General features: G+C 39.9%; 2 protein-coding genes across 2 annotated transcripts in view; one reads left to right on the top strand and one right to left on the bottom strand.

The window, feature by feature from the left end:
- The window catches only part of nsun2 (NOP2/Sun RNA methyltransferase 2), a 30,534-nt gene extending 12,768 nt beyond the window's left edge, over window positions 1-17,766 (bottom strand). Inside the window, exons 1-14 of the mRNA XM_059945129.1 lie at window positions 17,490-17,766; window positions 14,470-14,627; window positions 11,702-11,806; window positions 11,517-11,622; window positions 10,465-10,536; window positions 9,590-9,674; window positions 7,272-7,467; window positions 5,847-5,921; window positions 4,848-4,978; window positions 4,330-4,403; window positions 3,808-3,938; window positions 3,016-3,112; window positions 1,870-1,994; window positions 493-585 (exon numbers count right to left, since the gene is read on the bottom strand). Coding sequence (XP_059801112.1) covers window positions 493-585; window positions 1,870-1,994; window positions 3,016-3,112; window positions 3,808-3,938; window positions 4,330-4,403; window positions 4,848-4,978; window positions 5,847-5,921; window positions 7,272-7,467; window positions 9,590-9,674; window positions 10,465-10,536; window positions 11,517-11,622; window positions 11,702-11,806; window positions 14,470-14,627; window positions 17,490-17,747 — 1,706 coding nt within the window. The 5' untranslated portion in view covers window positions 17,748-17,766. The remainder of the gene's footprint in view (window positions 1-492; window positions 586-1,869; window positions 1,995-3,015; window positions 3,113-3,807; window positions 3,939-4,329; window positions 4,404-4,847; window positions 4,979-5,846; window positions 5,922-7,271; window positions 7,468-9,589; window positions 9,675-10,464; window positions 10,537-11,516; window positions 11,623-11,701; window positions 11,807-14,469; window positions 14,628-17,489) is intronic.
- A 20-nt stretch (window positions 17,767-17,786) lies between these two features.
- Window positions 17,787-22,177, top strand: part of srd5a1 (steroid-5-alpha-reductase, alpha polypeptide 1 (3-oxo-5 alpha-steroid delta 4-dehydrogenase alpha 1)) — a 58,520-nt gene continuing 54,129 nt past the window's right edge. Inside the window, exons 1-2 of the mRNA XM_059945814.1 lie at window positions 17,787-17,814; window positions 17,976-18,098. Coding sequence (XP_059801797.1) covers window positions 17,787-17,814; window positions 17,976-18,098 — 151 coding nt within the window. The remainder of the gene's footprint in view (window positions 17,815-17,975; window positions 18,099-22,177) is intronic.

The raw sequence follows: 22,177 nt of genomic DNA, 5'->3' as shown, positions 1-22,177 counted from the left end.
ACGTTTGATAACTTTATTTTTTTTTAACCTATATATGCATAACACTGTTAACTCTTGATTTACCTGGTATAAGTTACTATATGACGTAGTTACTAATAAAATAGTGTTTTGTTAACTGCAAAACCAGACTCCAGGTGTGTTCCAACGCTGCTGATACTTTACAGGGTTGTGTGTACATGACAGCATGGTCAAGGGATATGAAGCAAAGGCATAAAACAGGGGTTGAGAAGCAGAACAGAACTGATCTAAGTTCAGTAGATTCAAGAAGTTTTTCCTACAGTAAATTACTGAGAATGATGGAAATATACAACAGAAAATGCTAATAATAGTCAAGGTCGCAACTGGGGAGAAACAAAAACCAAATGTTTCAATTTAATGACCTTTTACCAAAATATCAATTTTAGCATTAACAAAACACACAATGCAACTCTAAACTGTTGACTATTATCAGTGGCCATGGCTATTCTTTTAAGTAAAATAAATAGCTCTTACTGTATTGGGAGAAATAGGGGATCATCTTCATTCAGGAACACAAATGGATCTTCTTTGAATCCAAACAACTTCATTTTCTTTGACGGCGGTGGACTGAGGTAGAAATTTAAAGAAAGTTTAATGCAAGCGTTTCTTTAATGATTTAGAACAAATTTATAGAGGATTAATGCATTCCATTTCAACCTTGAACAAAGGATCACTTTTCACTACTAAATTAAAAAAAAATTAAAATGTTTATTACTCAATTAGCATATGGATTTAAAGTATTTTGAAAAAATAAGTTTTTATACCAAAACCTAAATGAAACCCTGTGTGATACATAATCTGAGAGGTGGAGATACATCTCTACCAAAGGAGGTGCAAGACACTCCGTCCCTCCACTAGCCTGCAGGTGAGCCTTGGAATACTTACCTAGGCCCCCCTCCCCCCATCTTTGATCAAGGTCATGGGAAGCCATGAGAGCAGATGGTCGATGGTTGTTTGAGTAGCTGGTGCATATCACGTTCTGATTATGCAACCACTGAAGCCATACAGATGATCTCTCGAGTATTGATAATGGCCATCTTCTAAAGACACTGCCCAAAAGAAGGCAATGACAAACCACTTCTGTAAAACAATTTGCCAATAATCATGGTCATGGAAAGACCATGATCGCCTACATCACATGACATGGCACATAGAAAATTACAACACATTACAGATCCTCGGCTCACAATGTTGTGCCAACCATGTAAACCACTTCAGAGACTGTCTAGAGTTTCCCTAGTGCATAGCCTTCTATTTTTCCAAGTTCTATGTACCTATCTAAGGGGCTCTTAAAAGACCCGATTTTATCTACTTCCATCACCACCACTGGCAGTGCATCCAATGCACCCACCACTGTGTGAAAAACTTACCCCTGACATCCCCTTAGTACCTATTTCCAAGCACCTTAAAATTATGCCCTCTTGTGTTAGCCATTTCAACCCTGGGAAAAAGCCTCTGGTTATCCACAAGATCAATGCCCCTCATCATCTTATGCACCTCTCAGGTCACCTCTCGCCCTCCGTCGCTCCAAGGAGAAAAGGCCAAGTACACACAATCTATTTTCATTAGGTATGCCCTCCAATCTAGGCAACATCCTTGTAAATCGCCTCTGCAACTTTAAATTTAAACATCTCTCTCTGCAAGAGCATCTGCTATTTGCTTCCCCACCACATACAAACAAATATTCAAGAACACAAGTTCAAATCATACTACATCAGTACACATATTGCCTGGTCCTTAAAAGACCAAGGTATTGTGCTAGGTTTGTTCTAATCAATACTGAGACTGAAAGAGTAGCATAACACTGGAAGAAAATGCTTGCTAAGTTTCACACATTAGTGTCCAACTTACCAAAGAATACCATCTTTGTTAGGTAATGATTCTTCTCCATCAGTTATTTTAGATTCATCCTCTGCTGCAGATTTTTCATCGGCACCTTCAGCTAAAGGATTAACTGCAGCTGCTTTGTGTCTTAACTGAATAAGAGTAAAAAAATGTTAGAATGATTAATTGTTTTTAAATTACACTCAGCACAAATATATGCCTAAGCAGCTTCTACCCTATCAATAAACCCAGAGATTCCATGTTCTTCTTTCAACTTCCAAATGAGTGCATTCAGAAATTCATCACCAGCCCTACTGAACAGCATCCACAATTTTTCTAATATATTCCACTCAATTCCTCTTTTTCCTCTTCCAACTCCATTTCCTTCTGAATATGATTTTTGCTAAACCCTTTTTCAGATTTAGAACCTCAAATCCATAGACTTTGGCTTTTTGTAATGTGACTACAACAAAAAGGTGAACCTTAGATGCCTTTCTTCCCACTAAAAGCAGTATTTTCTTTCACATTGGCGATTATCCTTTACTAACAAGGCCTCATCCTCACTCCTATGGCATCAAGGGATGTAGCAGACTTAGCTACCAAATCATATCACACTGGACGACAGCGCATTACTGATCACTGTTCTTAGCTTCCAAAACTACTATTTCACGATCCTGGGACTAGGGTGCCCCACTTCTTAAACTTCTGCCTCACCATTTCTCGTACTCTACGAACTCAACACATCCAGACATGCACCACTGATAGAGCAGGAATTTACTCATTGTTGCAAAATATTTATTCAAAAGGCAACGGACTGTGCCAAGTTCGGCAACAAAAGGAGGAGGGTTGGGCAAGTAGATAGCAACATCACCCTGTAAAAAACCAGAGCTATAAAAACACCTTCAGATGCTCAAAAGACCTCACCCATGGAAAAGGAAGGATAACAAAATGGACTGCATTTGGGGACAACTTCAAAGAATGGCCCAGGATAGGGGATTCTACTAAGTTACTCAGTGACCTATACCCTTGTAGGGGTGATGGGCTTAAAATAGTAAGCATGGGCCTTCTCCATACTTCCTCAGTCCACTTTATTAATGGATCAGTGAAATGCAGATTATGGAGCAAAAACACTAAGATCAGAAAATAGCTAAGGGACAAAGTTACCCAAGTTACCTTAGGTTCCCGCTTGTTCCATGGCATTGGAGCTTTTTTCTCCATAACAGCTACAAAAAATCCTCCAGTATTCTGATGATGAGGCAAGATCCTAATGCTATAAGAAAATTGAATTGAAGCATAAAATAATATGAAATTTCAATATGGCACCATGTTTTCTTTCATGAGCCAACAATAATGCAAGACTTAAAGTATTTATTAAGATTTAGTCTTTTAAAACTGCTTAAGAACTTCATGCAATCAAAAGGCCAATAGAGAAGAAAGGAAAAAGAGTTTTAAATATGTTGTCAGACACAAAGCATTTCTCCTGTTTGCCCAATGTTTCTTTCAATATAGCAATGAAAGCCAAAATCCAATTCATACACTGCATCAAAATATTAAAATTGACATTGTATTTTAGTCAACCTAGAGCCCATTGTAATGCTATTTGTATACATATGGATTTACATTAACATAAATTGAATATGATTATTGAAAATAATTAACAAATTAATCCCAAACTGTTCTGTATTTCAGAGTAGCTTTATCTTAAATTACTTCATTATTATATGACATTAATTTTACAGTAACAACAAGATTAACACAGGACCTAGTGGAAGCAAACCCCTCAAATATTTTAAAGTGGATCATGATTTTGTTAATCATGGACTTGGCCAAGGTTAGTCTTAAGCCCAATGAAGTTGCAGCATGAATTACATTCCTATTTAGGAGGTATCATAATTTCAGTTATATTACTTCCCATTTTAAATATTGTATAAATTGCACTCAGCATAAGAACTGGCCATAACTAACCATCTCTCCAGATTCATTATTTTGAGCTTTTGAGGGTCTTTGATTGGGAACATTGTTGGGCGGATCTGGGTGTGTTTGTTCTCAGGCACATCTGACCACTCAGCATACCAATGACCTTCTCTTGTCATTACCTGACAGCAAATAGATTGTATGATCATACAACTCGAAGGGAGAAAAAAAATCAACTCACTCATTCAATTGTGTACCAATACAAAATAAAGTAAAACCAAAACATCCAATCTCCTCATGTTCATATATTCCACAATCAGTTTCCCTCCCCATCCAACAGCTGGCACGGACAGAAATAATGTTAAGACTGTGCATGCACCAGCCAGTCAACTGTGGAATTCAAATTCAATCTTTCCCATAAGTGGTAAACTTAGATGACAATGCCTTCTAATTTTCATTGAACTCTACATTTAACAATAATCACTGAGCTCCTATGGTTTAGAATGAAAATACCGTATTACTTTAATGCAGCTTGGAGGGGAAAATGGAAGATCTTCAGTTCAAAAGAATTACCTTCCATGTTGTTAAACCAGGCATCCGCTTCAATCCCGGCAGTTCAGATGAGACATCAACTAACTCAAGAGCCCCTATAACAAATAATCATCCAGTCATCTAGGTTGTTCTTTGATTAAGCATCTTCAAGCATGTGTACTAAGCATTTAAAAATTACAAATTTTCAGAGGGCAGAGTTGGATATCCCCCAACAAAATTAATACAAAACAAAATAAAGGAACATAAAGCCTTTCACCCCTCATCTTAAACAAAAAATGAAAAATGCAATAATAGCAAAATCTAGATGCAAAGTACTAAATAAAGACAGACATTTTTTTAATTTTAAGTGGAATTATGAAAACACTTCAACATGCAAGCATTCTTTAATATATCCCACATTGATTACAATCATGTTCAAGTTGAGCTCAAATATAAATTTTAGGCTGCCTGCATTTGGATTAAGGTAACAAGACCAATCCAGGAAAAGCTAAATTTCACTAGTAGTTTAAAAAAATGCATAAAAGACCAGAAAGGCTCACCTTCACTCTTCTCAAGAATTGCTGCTATTACAGCTTCATTTTCAATAGGATTCAAGGAACAGGTAGAGTAGACCATCCTTCCTCCAACTGTCAGCTGTTCCACACCACGGATTGCAATCCTCTGCTGCAGACTTGGACAATAAGAATGTTAACATTTGCTTTATATACTGCCTCAATAAATGAGATTTAATCAAAATCAAATTAAGGACAAATGTATAACATAACAAATTCCAAATGGGATTATTACTACTGACGTGATGAATGCTTCTATACTGCAGATAAGGGGCTCAAGGAAAAGGAAATGCCAAGATCCCCGTGGGCTGGATAAACAAATTAGTACAAGGCAGTTTTCCCTTCCCCCCCCCTTCGCATAATAGAAATTCTAAATTAATTATTTCAAAAATATTGGATGATTTATTCATAGCAACCAAAAAGTTTATTTACATTACACCCCAAAAGTGTATTTGCACTTTATCACACTTCTGAATAATAGACGAGTGCCAAAAACAAAGTTGACCAAAACTTTTTAGAAACAACTTCTTTCCCCACGGCCATCAAATTCCTGAACAATGAACCAACCCATGAACACTATTTTTGCATTACTTATTTAATTTCATTTTCTTAGATATATTTCTTAATATAACTTACAGTGATTGTTCTATATTCTGTATAAATTTCACAACACATCAAGTGTTTTGAAACCTGATTCTGATCCAAATTTCACCAGAAAATAGCATGTTGCTGATCACTATCAGAATAACACCCTAGCTAGACCTCAGGAAATTCTATCCATTCTTGGCCAAAGCATGGCAATTTCTGAACAGTACTAAAGCTTTCCTGGTGCTTAAATTCAAACTAATTTAAATCAAAAACAAACTTTACCAGTGACTTCTTAAGTCAAACCTTGTTGCATACCAAATGACAATTTTGCCTACCTATAAAACAGGAGTAGCTCCTTTAAGAATAAATATAGAAGCAAACTGCTCCTCACATGCTTACCCATGCAACTGTAGACTGTTGCTAGTTGTCCACTTTCTCCACACATCAATGTTTTTTCTTAAGGTTGCATCTCCACTGTAATCATTAAGAGTGCTTTCAAAGCTCAGACAGACTAGTGAACAAGCCATTATTTGATTTCCACTCACTGAGCAAGTTATATAGAGATAAACAATTTGAGAAATTTGTAGACTCACAGAAAGTTTCAGTGGACATTTGGCTCATCATACCAATTCCAAATTTTGGGGGGGGGGGGGGGAGAATAACCAACCTAAACCCAACTTTTAGCATTATGCCTGCAATTTTATAGTCCACAGCTCCATGTCCTTGCACTTTTAAATACTGTGCAGAGGGTTCCCCTCTCTACCAATTTTCCAGGCTACAGTGTTTGAGACCCCCCCCCCCCCATCAGCTGAATGGAAAGTTACTCACCCCATTCTACCCACTGCTTTTTATCCATACCCACTAGTTTGTAATAAGACCATAAGAAATAGAAACCGAGTTACGCCATCTTGCCCATCGATTCTGCTCTGCCATTTCATCATGCTGATCCATTTTTCCTCTCAGCCCCAATCTTCTGCCTTCCCTGGTATCCCTTCATGCCCTGACCAATCAAGGATCTATCAACCTCTGCCTTAAATATACATAAATTCATTTCACTTAAGTGTCTTGGCCCAAAACATCAACTGTTTATATATTTCCATAGATGTTGCCTGACCTACTGTTCCCCCAGCATCTTCTGAGAGTTGTAAGGGAAATAGGCACTGCCTATAGGTTTGCCCATAATTTTATGCATCTCAGGTCTGTATCCCAGTCTCCCCTGTTCAAAAGAAAAGTCCTCCATATCCAATTTTTCCTAATTAAAAACGTCCAGTCATCAGAAATCTCTGCAACATCACCAGCGAAATCACTTCTTTCCCATGTTATGGTGACCAGATTTAAACCAAACTTGGCCAAGTACAACATAATCTCCCTGTTCTTGTATTCTATGCCATTAATAATATGTAATTCTTATTTTAATATAATAACCACTTTACCTACTTGTGCTGCTTCAATTTAATTCAAGGCCAATGTTTGAGCCACGGACAGACACATTTAGGGAGATTTTTTTTAAAAAAACCATTGCTTCAGATGAATTTATTTCCAGGTTGGCCATCCAAAGAAAGCATGCATTTGTAAAGGACTCACATCCAATTTTAACACATCATTAGTACGTAAAATTTACTTGAACTTCATTTCCTCCAAATAATAAATTGGTAAGTAATCGATTTATGCAGAGATAAACCTATATTACTGTGAATCAGTATACATGAACAGTAACTAACAAGTGATCAGATGACAATTTTAGCTGCACTGAAAGTATTTTTCTTAGCCACGAAGACAGCAAGAAGGAAATCGATTTATATTATTCACGTTATATAAAAGTACCTGCATGGAACATCACACAAAATGCGGTCATAAAAGAGAACGTTCCTCTGGCCATCACCATCTTCCATCTGCAACCTTGGAATGTTCGATGCATCGTGATTAACTACCATAACGCAAGGGCTGTGCAAGCGTTTTGATTGATGAACCAGCAGGTAACAACGCTTGTTGTCCACATCATTCGCAATTACAAAACCCTCTTTTAAAAAAAAAATTAGTATAAACTTGCTACACTGAGGAAAATTGGACAAATACAATACAGGAAAATGTAAAATCAACTGCTTAAGATACAATGAATAAACTCTTTTCGGGCTTCCAGCCAAGTGCACGTATCAAATATAACAAGTTTCAATGACAAACTCTGTCAGCTTCTTCTTCAGGGATGATACCTGGGCATGTTCAGTTCAGTGATATTTACACCTTCATAGTCCGTCGTTCCTAGTTGGTTAGCTCTCATCCAATCAGGTTTCTGCTCTCTCATCTTGCTTACAATGGAACTCCAGTTCTTACTTGGAGCGAGACCTTCATCTTTGACAACATTCTTTTCCTCTAGTTTTATTTCAATGGCTTCCTTTACTAGGTGGTCCCGAAAGCCACTGAATCAGCACAGTAGTTTTGGGCCAAAGTCAGACCTATGGCCATTGCAAAGGCAGTGCTCTGCTACGGTAGCAGAACACAACACCAGGACATTGCCCAGACTGTAAAGTAATAGCTATAAAGAGGTTAGAGACACTTGACTGGTGGATCCAATCTTCTCATGGCTAATACTCTCCAGTACAGGCAAAACCCCAGTGAATCTAAGAGCCAAGGGACAACCTGATAGAGGTACATAAAAATTTGAAGCAAAGATAGTGTAGTTTAGAGTCTTTTCCCAGGATAAAAATGTCAAATATCAGAGCACATAGACTTAAGGCAGGGGTCGGCAACGTTTACCACTGAAAGAGCCAATATGTACCCATTTCCCACAGAAAAGAAAACACTGGGAGCCACAAAACCCATTTGACATTTAAAATGAAATAACACTGCATACGTTTTTTTTTTTGCCTTTATGCTATGTATAAACAAACTATAATGTGTTGCATTTGTGAAATTGATGAACTCCTGCAGAGAAAACGAAATTACATTTCTGCATGCAACAAAAACATTTTGAACTCCGAAAAAAAGACGTTGGGTTGAAGGTTACTCCATAGTTAGCCTACCTTGGATCGAAGAATTAAAAGAAAGCGTGCACTGGCGGGTGTCAGGCATTGGCAGTGGTGATGTATATTAACAGCGATTAAAAACACGTAGCGGTGTGCTACATGCAGCGCTAAAATAATGACACTGCAGTCAAAGCTAACTTTATTCGAACTAAACAGCCTTGCTTTAAAGCCTCCCTCAACCCGTCCCCGTGGGCGCGGATGCTCCAAAAGACACGTACTCACAAACCCCCGTAGGCTATCTCCCTTAGCCGGAACGGTGGCTAATTGTGAACCAGTTCGGATGTGCCAGGAAATGGGGTCTCCGCAACGTTTTATTTAGATTGTACAAGATCACCATAATCTTCAAATTTCGAATTACATTTCAAAAACTAACAAACCACGGGGAGCCGCAGCACAGAGATGAAAGAGTCGCATGCGGCTCCGGAGCCACGGGTTGCCGACCCCTGACTTAAGGTGATAAATCATCATTATGTGCCATGTTGTATGACGTAGGCAATCATGGTCTTGACTATGACTGTTTTTGGCAAACTTTACTATACACTTTGCTTTCTTCAGGACAGTGTCTTTACAAGATGAGTGACCCCAGCCATTATCAATCGTCTTCAGAGATTGTCTGCCTGGTGTCAGTGGTTGCATAACTAGGAGTTGTGATATGCACCAGCTGCTCATGGCCTCACATGACCCTGATCAGGGAGGGGACAGGGGCTGAGCAGGTGCTTCACCTTGTCCAAAGGTGACCTGCAGGCTAGCAGAGGAAAGGAGTGCCTTGCACCTCCTTTGGTTGAGACTTATCTTAACCCCGCCACCCGCAAGGTGATAGAGAGGAAGTTTAAAGATACTTGCATGGCAAGGTTTTCCTTGATTATTTAATACACAGAGTTGCAAGTGCTACCAGAGGACATTGTGGAAACTGATAAAATTGCAACATATAAGAGGCCTTTAGAAAATGGCACATGAACATGTAGCGGGCAGAGCAACATAGCCCACGCACAGGCAGATAACATTAATTGAAGTTGCCACCATTGCCAGCACAGCTAAAAGGCCTCTTCCTGTTCTGTTCTATCTTTTCTTCAGTTAGGAGAGTGAATTAAAGCATTAACTCTAGAAAAAAAAAATTACCTGGGAAAGCAACATTCATGTCAGAGTGTAACATCTCAATCAGCTGAGCAGTCTTTGATCCAGGTGCGGCACACATATCAAGAATCTAACGAGGAAGAAACATTTCATAACAAAATTCAGGACGAATTTACCATACCATGCAATTCCGGAAAAAATGTGCACACACAAAACATTCAGTGGCCTCTTCTTTAGGCACACCTGTACATCTGCTCCTTAATGTAAATATCTAATCAACCAATCATCTGACAGTAACTCAATGCATGAAAGCATGCAAGATGGTCAAGAGGTTCAGCTGTTGTTCAGACCAAACATCAGAATGGGGAAGAAATGTGATCTAAGTGACTTTGTCTGTGGAACCATTGTTGGTGCCAGACAGGGTCATTTGAGTATCTCAGAAACTGCTGATCTCCTGGGATTTTCACACATAACAGTCTCTAGAGTTCACTGAGAATGGTGTGAGAAATAAAAAACAGACTATGGCCCCAGTGCAGGTCGATAGGAATAGGCAGTTTAAATTGTCCGGCACAGATTAGATGGGCTTGTTTTTGTGCTGTTCTTTCCTTTGACTCTACACAATATTGCTATGGTTAGAACTGCAGCCACGTAGCTCCAAAGCCCCAAGTATGATCTGGGTCCTTCACACTTCCACCCAAATTCCAAAAGCATTCTGATCAGCAGGTTCATTGGCTATTTCAATTTGTGCTTAAAAATGCCCAAGAATGGTAGCTAAAAGAGATTCAAAAGAAAAAGGATGGTAGCTAAAAGAGATTCAAAAGAAAAAGGAAACAGGATAGCAGATGGGATGGGTGTGAGATGGTCAGCACAGATAGATTGGGCCAGCCAGTTTCTAAGCTCTACAACTCAATCCCACGTACCTTGTGATGAGGCTTGACATCAAGAAGCAATGGAGGGATCATACTGACGGCCTCTTGACGACTGATATTTCCCTGGAGGAAGGGCAATTATATGAAAACATAGTACAACCTCAAGACAGTACAACACAAAACGAGAAGGAGCACAGTATCCAGAGGATAAAGAACCTAAGTATTATAAAGTATTCTACTTTAGATAAAATGTAGACATCTTGAACTTCAATCCATGCATAATAAAATTTGCAATGTCATAAAAATCACAATAGGAAACAAAATCCCAGTTTTTAAAAAATAATTATTCAACATGGCCCTCCACCTGTGTTTCTTTTTATAACCCTGCCATTTCCTCCTCTTCAGGTGTATGTACTGTTATCACACTTAGCACCCAGGGCACGTTCTTAGAAATGAAAATAAGCAAAAGCACAAACTAGCACCAACAACTACTCTTCCACATGTTCTGGCCAGTGTGTTACTGGCCACACTGAAACTGTGGCCAGTAAGTTAGCAGAGGGTCAGCCCTTTGCCAACACTTTCAAAGCATGAAACAGTCAACATTATCACGAGCTTCTTTCAACATCAAGAAATATCTGGGCCAGGGAGGGATATGCAGCCGAACAGAGAGGGGGAAACTAAAGCTTCTGTCACGTCCATTAGGGTAGAGGATCAGGAGATTCAGCAACACACAGAATTGTTGCTGCCAGTCCTTGACACCACACTGGCTAGGCTAAACAACTGAGTCTCATTACTTTATCAAGTCACTCTGAACTAATTCATGGTCAGGGAAGGGATGGGAGGGGTGATACATACCTATGATTGTTCAGCTTCCAGAACCAGAATGGCCATAACAAATCAATGATCTGTGATACTGTGAGCACAGTATCAGCTGCTTTCAAATCTTTTTATTTACTTTGTAATCTAACTTTTCCAGAGGTGTGTTTGAGATCGTTGCAACTCTTGTAACCAAATTACATAATGTTATTCCCTTGCACACTTGCGATGTTCCCTTATCATCTTAGCAGGCTGACTTTTTAAGTGAAACATTCCTGAATACTTACAGACTCAGTCTCACTAATAAGGAATTGATGGAACTTCTCCAAGACTGGTAACTTCCTCAGCATCTTCCTGCTAATGTTAATTTGCCAAGCCAATTCACTTGGATACCTGCATGGAAAAAATCATTTTTACAAGTCTTTTTAACTGGATAACCTCAGTGGCACTAACGTTGTTGAACATTTCTTACCAGCTCAAGGGCTGTGGAGCCTCAATCCTTTGTCCTTCAACCTCTAAATGTTGTAGTTCTTGGAAGTATTTGTTTTTTAAACAATGCAAGATTTCTTCTGCATGACTTTAAATAGAGAGAGGGGAAAAAAGTTACAACATTTTATACAAGAAAATAAAATTTCTTATCTGTCAGAAATCCATGATTCTGATAAAGGGCCTTCAACTTCAACTGTGAACTGCTTTCTCATTTCAGATGCTGATCAGCTGAATTCTTCCAATAATTCTGTTTTTGTTCCAGATCCCAGCATCTAACCTGTTTTTTTGCTTCTTACTTAGGACTGGAAAATTGCAAACATCACTCCTCTTTAGGAAGGGAGGGAGGGGCAGAAGAAAGGAAATAAAAAAAAAACAACTTTTTTAGAAAAAATTAGCAATGGTGTATTGCTAAGACTTTATAAGGCATTAATCAGACTGTGCTTGGAAGATTTTGAGCAGTTTTGGGTCCCTTATTTAAGATAGGATGTGCTGGCTTAGAAGGGAGTCCAGAGGTGGTTTAAGAGAATGATCCCAGGAGTGAAAGGTTTAACAGATGAGGAACACGATGATTCTGTACTTGCTGGATTCTCATTGAAATCTATTGAATGTTAAAAGGCCTAGATAGAGTGGAAGTGGAGAAGAGGTTTCCTACGGTGGGGGTTGTCTGGGACCAGAGGACATGGCCTCGGAATAGATGGATGTCCATTTAGAACAGAAATAAGTGGGAATTTCTTTAGCTGTGGGTACTGAATCTGTGGAATTAATTGTCACAGATGGCTATGCAGGCCAAGCCATTGGGTATGTTTGAGACAGAAGTTGATAGGTTCTTGAAAAGTCAAGGCATCAGAAGTTATGGGGAGAAGGCAGGAAAATGATGCTGAGAAGGATAATAAATTAGACATGATGGAATGGCAGAATGCCCTAATTCTGCTCCTTATGTCTTCCAAAAATAAATGACACAAATGTTGCAGGAAGTACGACAAAATAAAGTCGTGCTCAATAACCTATGAAAATACATTTTAAATTAAAAAAAAAAACTCTTTTGGGAAAGAACTTTTATTTTGAATGCATTTATATACAAGTTATACTAAGAGAAAGGGCAAATATTTGTAGAGCAGACAAAAGGTATATTGATACAGGGCCTGGGAACAGCCTACTTAACATGTCATGAGTCAGTATGACATGAGTGCTTGCAGGCTACACTACTTGCATTTCATCGAAGGTTCCATCTGTAACACTATCAGCATACTTTGTTGTCTTGGTTCAACCCGTGTTCATCTGGCACGAATTTTACATATTCTTTTTAAATAAAGTCAATATTTAACAACTATTTAAATAAACTATTTTAAGATAATATAGCTCTAGGACTTAGGTTGGTAGTATCCATGCTGACAACCTTGTTGGGCAATATCAAACTTTAAGAACCTAAAGTAATACTTATTATTACCTTGGCTGTTCTCATAGAATCTCACAAAATATATGACACCATCAATTCAGTCTCTTACTTCTACTCCAGTCAATAACGTGGTCCCAATTTTATCACATCTTTTAGCATTGTGCTTGTCGCCATACAGACTACCGTTCTCAATTGGACATCAATGTACTCGTCAAAGCTGCGGAGCTGGTTTTCTGCCTCTACTAACCAATGAAAAAAGCAAGACCAAATCACTAAGGGAGTGTGTCATCATTGTGATAAAATGTCACATTGGATAAAAGTTGCTGGGCCAAAAAACAAGGTGGTCAACAGAGACTGAGCTGAACCACTCACTGCACCAATGCTGGAAGACCCTGGCCTGATGGCACTGTTTCAGCAAATGACTACTGATCAACAAGGACAACATTTTGACATAAACAATGTAATTTCAAAACTTTAAAAATGATAAACTCCTCTCCAGCTTGTTCACCCTAATCAAGCGAAAAAGTCTTTATTCTACCCGACTGATTGAAAATAAACGTACTGAATTCTTATTAGATACTAATATGTATAAACAAAACTATTGCCCAAAAAGGCAAAATACCACTGACCAGTATTTTCAGGGATGTGCACACGGGGCTGGGGGACAGGAAATGACCCTATCCAAATCCAGACCTTGGTCCTCATCTATGAGAATGGGAGACATCTCAACCTCTCCTTGGAATGGATAACTTTCTGAACTGAGCTCATGGAGGGTGCCTGGAGCATGATGCAGTTATTCAAACCTGAACTAATAAATCATCCAATAAGGTCAAAAGACAAAAATGACTGTGGCCTGCTGAAATGGACCCTGTCAAGTTCACTGGACGGGTACCCCTTGTAGATTAAGCAGTTTCCTGAAAAGAACTTCACCTTATTCTTGACTTGTGAAGATGACAATATTATCTCTGGATGCAACATTGCCAATTCCTACTGATTGTGGCCTGCCAATCAGCAAGTCAAAACTCTAGTTACAAAGGGATACAAAATGAAATGATTTCCATAAGCATTTACATAAATCAGCTTAACTAACATTTCAAGTCAAGGAAAAGTTAATTCTGCATCATACTTGACAGATACTGTCTGGCCTGAAGAACACTTGGAACATTTTTTTATTTCAGAATCTGCTATACTTTTGCTTTGGACAGAGAAAGCCAACAAGAAAGTAAACGTTCTGTTTTTTCATAAAGTGTGCAAAGAACACATTGTTATCTAGCTTAGGTTCATAACAGTACATATTATTAGTATTATTGCAAACACTACAGAAAAATTCAAAACTTATCTTCTAATTCAATTACCTCTTGTATCCAGTTATCCGAAAAGTAGCTGGCAAAGGTTCTCTCATGGTCGCCATAAACTGATCCCACTCCCCCTCAGGAACAATCTTTTGCCTTTGGTAATATTCTTCATAGAGCTTATTTTCTTTAATAATTTCTTGGTAGCCAGCTCCCCAACCCTGTAAAATACAAAGAATCATACAATTTTTAAGGCAGGAACACCATACTTTCATTTACAGAACAAATACTCCAATCTTTACCGTAGTTATGATGTAAAGATTCCTTTGCATGGCACAATGGACAATCAGTATATTGTACACATACAGCCATGAATTAGGGAGACAAGCCCTTCAGCCCATCCCACTCATGCTGACCAAGTTCTCTACCTGAGCCAGTCCCATTTAACTGCATTTGGCCCACTTCCAAAGTACATTTATTGTCAAAGTATAAATGATACACCCAAATAACCCAATTTAAAAAAAGATCGTAACCACTCTCCAGAGAAAGAGGAAAAAATAACACACATCAAGCAAACAATAGAATCAAACAGCAGTCTGTACCAGACTGAGCCTTAGATCTGCTCTCTGGAGCAGCCAGAGCAGAATGTGCGAGCCTCAGTCTCAAGTTCATAGTATTAGCAGGCAAAAATGCTGCAAAACTTGCAGAAATGACAGCCACCAGAGAGGGGAATGAACATCATGGGAGAGCAAGTGAAATCAGCCTCACCCTCCCCTCTGCATTTGGGCCTTCCAGTCTACCTGGCCCAACACTTGAATTGTCCAAGCACCTAGTACCGCCTCACTCCAGGATCTGGCCCTGGTGCAACAACACACACTGACAGAGCCAGAAGCCGTTCTCAATCTCACCAAATCAGCTTGACGCTTAAAGCAATCCAAATTTGCATCCAGGTTAGACGGAAGGGCATTGAAACTCTTCCACGTCGACTCCTCTCCAGATCCTTCACTCCAGCAGCAACACCAACTCCATCTGTGACCACGTCTTGAACATGCTGCGTTTCAGCTTTGCGATACACCAGTACGACTCAGCCTTCAAATCAGTTTTGCCTCTGCTTGCTTCTTCATTGTTTGTGGTGATATTTGACCACAATTTACTTCAGAAAAGGTGTTATTAATGTTGTTCTTAGTCATATTTCTTGTCTACTACAAGTACCAGATTACCAGAAAGTTGTTGCACAACTTCAGTAGCGCCATCTTAAACTGGAACTGTATTCCACTACACCTTTTGCTTTATTTCTATCCAAATATTTGTTTTAAATTGTAAATGCATCTACCTCCACATTTGCAAGTCTGCACTGGGAGTTGTGTGTATAGTTTTGGCCACCTTTTATAGATGTCATTAAGCTGGAAAGATTGCAAAGAAGACAGGAGGGCGTAGATAGGGTGAATACATCCAATTTTTTTCTGCAGGGAAAGCAAGGTGAGAGGGGAGAGATTTCAAATGGCCTGAGCAGCCAGCTCTTTCTGCTGAAATTGATGCATACACTGAAAGAGCTGCCAGAAAAAAAGTATTTGTGGCAGCTAAAAATAATCTTAAAAGACATTTGGGTGTACATGGACAGAAAAGGTCTAGAAGAATAAAGGCCAAACATGGGCTTAGGTGAGCATCATGATTAGCATTGGTCAGTTCGGTAGAAGGGTCTTTTTCTGTGCTGTATTACTCTACAGTTCCTTTAGTATAGGGGTTCCCAGTCTGGAACGGCAAAGGTCCATAGCATAAAAAACCTTGGGAAGCCCTGCTCTAGTAGCTTGTTACACATGCCCCCCCACCCCCCCACCATCTATGTAGAAAAACTTCCCCCTCAGGTCTCCTTCTCACCTTGTAGATTTAAGACTCCCCTAATCAGGGGGGAGGTTGACCATTCATTTTATCTATCCTGTTCCCAGTTGAGTCACTTCATTTGGACTGAAGCCTCCAGACACACTGACTGTCCTTTCTCTCCATAAATGTTGCTTGACCTGTTGAGTTCCACCAACACCTTGAGTGTTCCTCTGGGTTCCAGCACCTGCAGTCTTCAATTTCATTGTCCACTATACCACCAATTTTAGTGGCACCCACACACTTATTAACCGTGCCAGCAACATACTCATTGACACAGATGTCAAGCAGTGCACCCATCACTGATCTTTACAGCACACTACTCTTCACTGGCCTGCAATCTGAAAAGCAACTCTCAACCACCAACCAAGCCAATTCAGAATCAGATTTAATATCAACAGTATACATCATAAAATTATATACCCAGTTGGCCAGCTCATCCTAGATTTCTTGTGATCTAACCTTCCAGATCAGCCTTCTATGCAGGAGGATCTTGTCAAAAGCTTTGCTAAAATCCACCTGGGTAACATCTACCTCTATGCCCTCAATCTTTGGTCACCTCTCAGAAAAAGTCAAATTTGAGAGCACGATGTCCCATACACAAAGCCATGCTGGTCGTTGCTTTTCCAAAAAGTTGGTAGATCCCGTCTCTCAGAATCCTCTGTAGTAAAGTTCCCAGCACCGACATTCGGCACACCGATCTATATAGCCCCCTAGCCCGTGTCCTTACGCCTTTCTTAAATTGTCAACATTACCTACCCTCCCCCTACACACGCGTTTTGAGAGGAATAAGAAAGGCTTGGGCCAAGCACATGCTCTCTTGTGACAGGGGACACTTCAAACCACTATTTCTGAATCCAAACACTTTGTCCCAGAAGTTATGTCCCCACGTTCCCCAATCCTACTTTGACTTGTTCTGAGATTTGGGTCGAACCGTTCTTCAAGCTGTGGCCGGAGAGAAACTATTACACAAGGTAGGCATCAGCAACGTGGATTTTTAAACTACAAGAGGCCTGTGAGAGAGCGCGAAACCATCAGTGAAAGCAAATCAGGTTTTAGATTAACTGGTGTGGCCCATCTGAAAGGTGGCAGAAACTCAACAAAGCATAATATAATACAGCCTGTGGATTGCCGGCAGGGCCGGGTTTGAGGGTCATTTACGGGCACAGAGTGACGGGGCCGCGCCCGACCACTTTAATACCTACAGGCTTGCGGTCGGAGTTTTCACGGTCTCTAGGTCTGTTCTTTCGCCTCCCCATGCTGCAGAGCAGATGAAGGAACGAGGAAGCGTGCTGATACCGCTCACTGAGCGGAAACCGGAGCAACCGGGAGGCTCGAAGCTGGAGGGCGAAGCGGATGGAGAGTCCGGCACCAGACCCCAGAGACCGGCTCCCGAGACCACGCATGCTCCGCGGCCGACTGCCGGCGCCGCGCATGCCCTGAAATCCCGGGGAGCCGCTCATGAGTTCAAACAGCGCATGCGCCGAGGCACTCTTCGCTAAATGCAGGGACCGATCACAAACGAGCAATGTGAGATTTGGATCACTTGTGAATTTATTGAGTACCTCCCCTCCCCAACAGCACAGCAAGTTTGTAGTCACCATTATTACTCATTAGTTTCCTTTCTTCTTAATTCCAGGTTATGTATTGAATTTAAACATCACATCCACATGGCGCGATTTGAACTCCAGTCTCTTTACTGCGGCGGCAGTTGCATTGGCACCAGGCCTGTCAATGCTGGTACCCACCAGTTCTCCGGTTTCTGAGGTGCCTCTGCCCGACCAGATTTGTGAAGGGTCTATGTAGAGTGCAAGGTACATTCAAAATTAAGATGTTTAATCCACCTAGTTATGGTTAAAAAAATACCCCAGTGTTCTGATTTCCCATTTGATATGTCACGAGAAAGCTCAAATAATGTTTAATGATAACTGTGTGTACATTAGTAAACCGATCTGTCTCATGCCATCTTACACTTCACCTCTGATGAGAAATTACGGTAATGTTATCTATTACCCCTCTCTGCATTGCACTGAAGCAAGTTAAACCATTTTTACAATGCTGTTTACGTTATAAGTATGTGCTGTTATTTTGTATTTCTGCACAATTTATCGGATGTCCATATTTCAACCTAAAACTTTATTTTTATTTAATTATTTATTCTTTTTTCATTGTTGAATGTTGGTCTTGGTGCATGTTACACCCTGACCAACACACCAGAGTTTCAGTTATATAGCGCCTTTCATCCATTAAGATGCAGGCTCACAGTGCTTTACATAGATCAATATAGTCATAAAATGTGAGACAAAATTAAAAATCTTAAGTAAGGACAAACATATAGAATAAACATATATGAATAGACAAAACTATATGTGTAATCAATATCAACAGGAATTCAATTATCCTTATAAGTAGGTCAAATTTTTAAAAAGTAAATTCCTCAAAGTGTTTTGAAACATTCCACAGTACTGGCCTGGTGTATCTCAGTTGGCGGAGTATTCCAGATTTTTGGTGCATAAGAGGAAGGGGACGCAGCACCAGTTTTTATATGCTTGCCTCTAGAAACTCTACGCAACCCGGTATTCATGGATCTAAGATTACGATTAGGGATGTAAGGGGATAGACATTCCAAAATACATGGAGGAGCTAGATTATTCAGAGCCTCATACACAATTAAGAGCATTCAAAATTGATCCAAAAGGACACAGGCAGCCAGTGTAATGATGCCAAAACAGGTGGTGTGCTCCGGTTTTCTTTTTGTAAATGTATATGGTGAATAAAGTTGATCCTTGAAGTTGAAATTTCACAGTGTAATGCTCAGATAAATTGTTTCCCATTGTAAAATTTGAAGGAATAGGAAATGCTTTTGCAGGGTTGCTGTGATGGGTTTAAGAACATAAAATTAGGAGCAGGAGGGGCCATTGCATTTGGGCCTTCAGGCATTCTCCTGCAATTCATCAAGATCATGGATGATTTACCAAAATTTCACCCTCCTACTTTTTCCCTTATCACTTGGTTGCCTTAATATCCAGAAAATGTATGATCTCTTTTTTGAATAAGTTCCATAACTGAGCCTCCACAACTCTCTGACATATATAAAATATTCCAAAGATTCACCAACCCCAACATAAAGAAATTTCTGTTCATCTTAGTCCCAAGTAACCTGCACCTTATTCTGACCCCTTATTCTAGTCAAAGATTCTAAGAACGTTTATCATCAGAGTATGTATATGGTGTACAATCATATGATTTATCTTCCCACAGACAGAAAGGAAACAAAGAAAACCATTCAAAGAAAAACATGAAACACCACCCTCCCATGTGCAAAAAAAAAATCAAATAATGCAAATGGCAAAAAAACGTAAACACAGATTATAAAACAGAAAATCAAAAGAGTCCAGGCATATTCAGTTCAGCTCAGCTCAGTTCAAACTAGCATTGCAACATTTGTTATCCTCAGGCTGCCCTAATAAAAATTGCCCAAAACAGCAACAAAAAAGGGAGTGACTGGAAACCAGGAACTGCAGCATCCAATTCACAAACTGTGTCAAGTAAACCTTGCTCAATACTCAGGACTCTGGTAGCATCAAGTGAGAGTGAGAAAGACCATCACATGCAGACATCTTCCTCTGGCAGCAGTGAGCAAGAGGCTGGTAGACAACACTGAATACCCACACACCTTGATGATTTCAACCTTCATTGACACTGAGATTGGCGATAAATGAAGTCAGTTATGGGTTTGCTCTATACTTCTTGGCCTTGAGGCTGCATGCTTCACTGCAAACCTCACTGAACACCTTTGGTGACAGGAAAGTACCAGATCGCTCAACTGACCTGAAAATACACCACCAAAGTGTAGATCACTGGCTCCAGCGGTAGCAGAAACACATTTGAAAGATGTGAAAGTAGTTTGATGAACCATCCAAAGGATGTTGTATGTGATTGTGTTGTCTGCAGGTGACATCTTTAGATATCCTTTTCAGTTGCAGCGTAGGCTTCGTTTTCTGTTTTGAGAGTTTTAGTTAACAGCCCTGTTTGGCCTAGTGTTTATTGTTTTATTTTCCCTTTAACACGGTTCGCATTAAAGTTTTGCGAACTATCAACCCGCTTCAGTGTCTCTTACTCCACATTTGGGCCACATCTGAACCCAGTGACATATAGGTGCTGCCTGGCCTGCTGAGTTACTCCAGGAATTTTGTGTGTGATGCTTAGATTTCTAGCATCTGCAGATTTTTCCATCTCAGGATTCACTAAGATCTTTAATCTCTTGCTTCAGCAGTCCACCAACTTCAAGCAAGCTTCATTTATATCAGGCCTAAGAAGAATGTGGTAACCTGCCTTAATGACTATTGTTCAGTTGCGCTTACATCCACAGAGTTTTGAGAGGTTGATTATGAAACGTATCAACTCCTGCCTGAGAAGTGACTTGAGAATCTACTCCATTTTGCCTACCGTCACAGCAGATTCGTGCAGATTTGAGCTATCTGATTGGCTTTTCACTCACTCAACCCTGGAGTATTTGGACAGCAAAGATGCATACGTCAGGATGCTCCATATTGACTACAGCTTGGCATTCAATACTATTATCTCCTCAAAACTAATCAATAAGCTTCAAGATCTTGGCCTCAATACATTCTTGTGCAATTGGATCCTTGATTTCTTCACTTGTAGATCCCAGTCAGTTTGAATTGGCAACATCATCTTCTCCATAATCTCCATCAGAACAGGTGTGCTTAACCCCTGCTCTACTCGCTTTATATTTATGACTGTGTGGCTAAGCACAGCACCAATGCCATATTCAAGTTTGTTGATAACACAACTGTCGTAGGTTGAATCAAAGCTGGTGATAAATCAACAAATAGGAGGGATCTGGCTGAATGGTGCCACAACAACCCCTTACTCATTGTCAACAAGACCAAGGAGCTAATTGTTGACTTCAGGAGGAGGAAGTCAGTAACTTTAAATTCCTCAGTGTTATAATTTCAGAGGACCTGTGCTGGGCCCACCACGTAAATGCAATTACAAAGAAAGAACAGCAGCGCCTGTACTTCTTCAGGCATTTGCAAAGTATTGTAATGACATGTAAAACTTTGACAAACCTTCATAGGAGAGGATATTGACCGGCTGCATCACAGCTGATATGGAAACTCCAATGCCCTTGCACAGAAAGGCCTACAAAAAGAAGTTGATACGGCCCAGTACATCACGGGTACATCTTCCCCTGCCATTGAGCACATCTACACGGAGCATTGTCACAGGAAAGCAGCACCCCCACCACCCAGGTCATGCTCTGCTCTTGCTGCTGCCATCAGAAAGAAGGTACAAGAGCCTCAGGACCCACACCACCAGGATCAGGAACACTTATTACCCTTCGACCATCAGGCTTTTGAATGAAGGAGAATAATTTCACTCAACTTCACTTGCTCCATCACTGAAATATTTCCACAACATTTGGACTCATTTTCAAGAACTCTTCATCTCATGCTCTTAATATTTATTGCTTATTTTTTATTGTCATTATTATTTCTTTCTTTCTTTCTGTATTTGCACAGTTGTCTTTTGCACAATGGTTGTATGTCCTATTGGTGTGATCTTTCATTGATTCTATTATGGTTTTGGATTTATTGAGTATGCCCACAAGAAAATGAGTCTCAGTGTTGTATATGCTGATATATGCAATTTGATAAAAAAATATACTTCGAACTTTGAACAATTAGAACAGAAAACAAAGTCCATTGCGGTGTGCTGTGATTAGAATTGTGCAAGTTAGTTTAAGAACTAAATGGTTGATGGGAAGTAGCTGTTGTTGAAGTTGATGGTGTGGGACGTCAGGCTTTTGTACTTTCTGCTCAATGGTAGCTGCAAGAAAAAGGCATGGCCCAGACTCCTTAGCCAA

Source organism: Hypanus sabinus, chromosome 20, assembly GCF_030144855.1.
Source record: "Hypanus sabinus isolate sHypSab1 chromosome 20, sHypSab1.hap1, whole genome shotgun sequence".
Classification (NCBI taxonomy): Eukaryota; Metazoa; Chordata; class Chondrichthyes; order Myliobatiformes; family Dasyatidae; genus Hypanus; species Hypanus sabinus.
The sequence above is the reverse complement of the archived record's forward strand: the minus strand, read 5'-3'. Positions and strand labels throughout refer to the sequence as shown.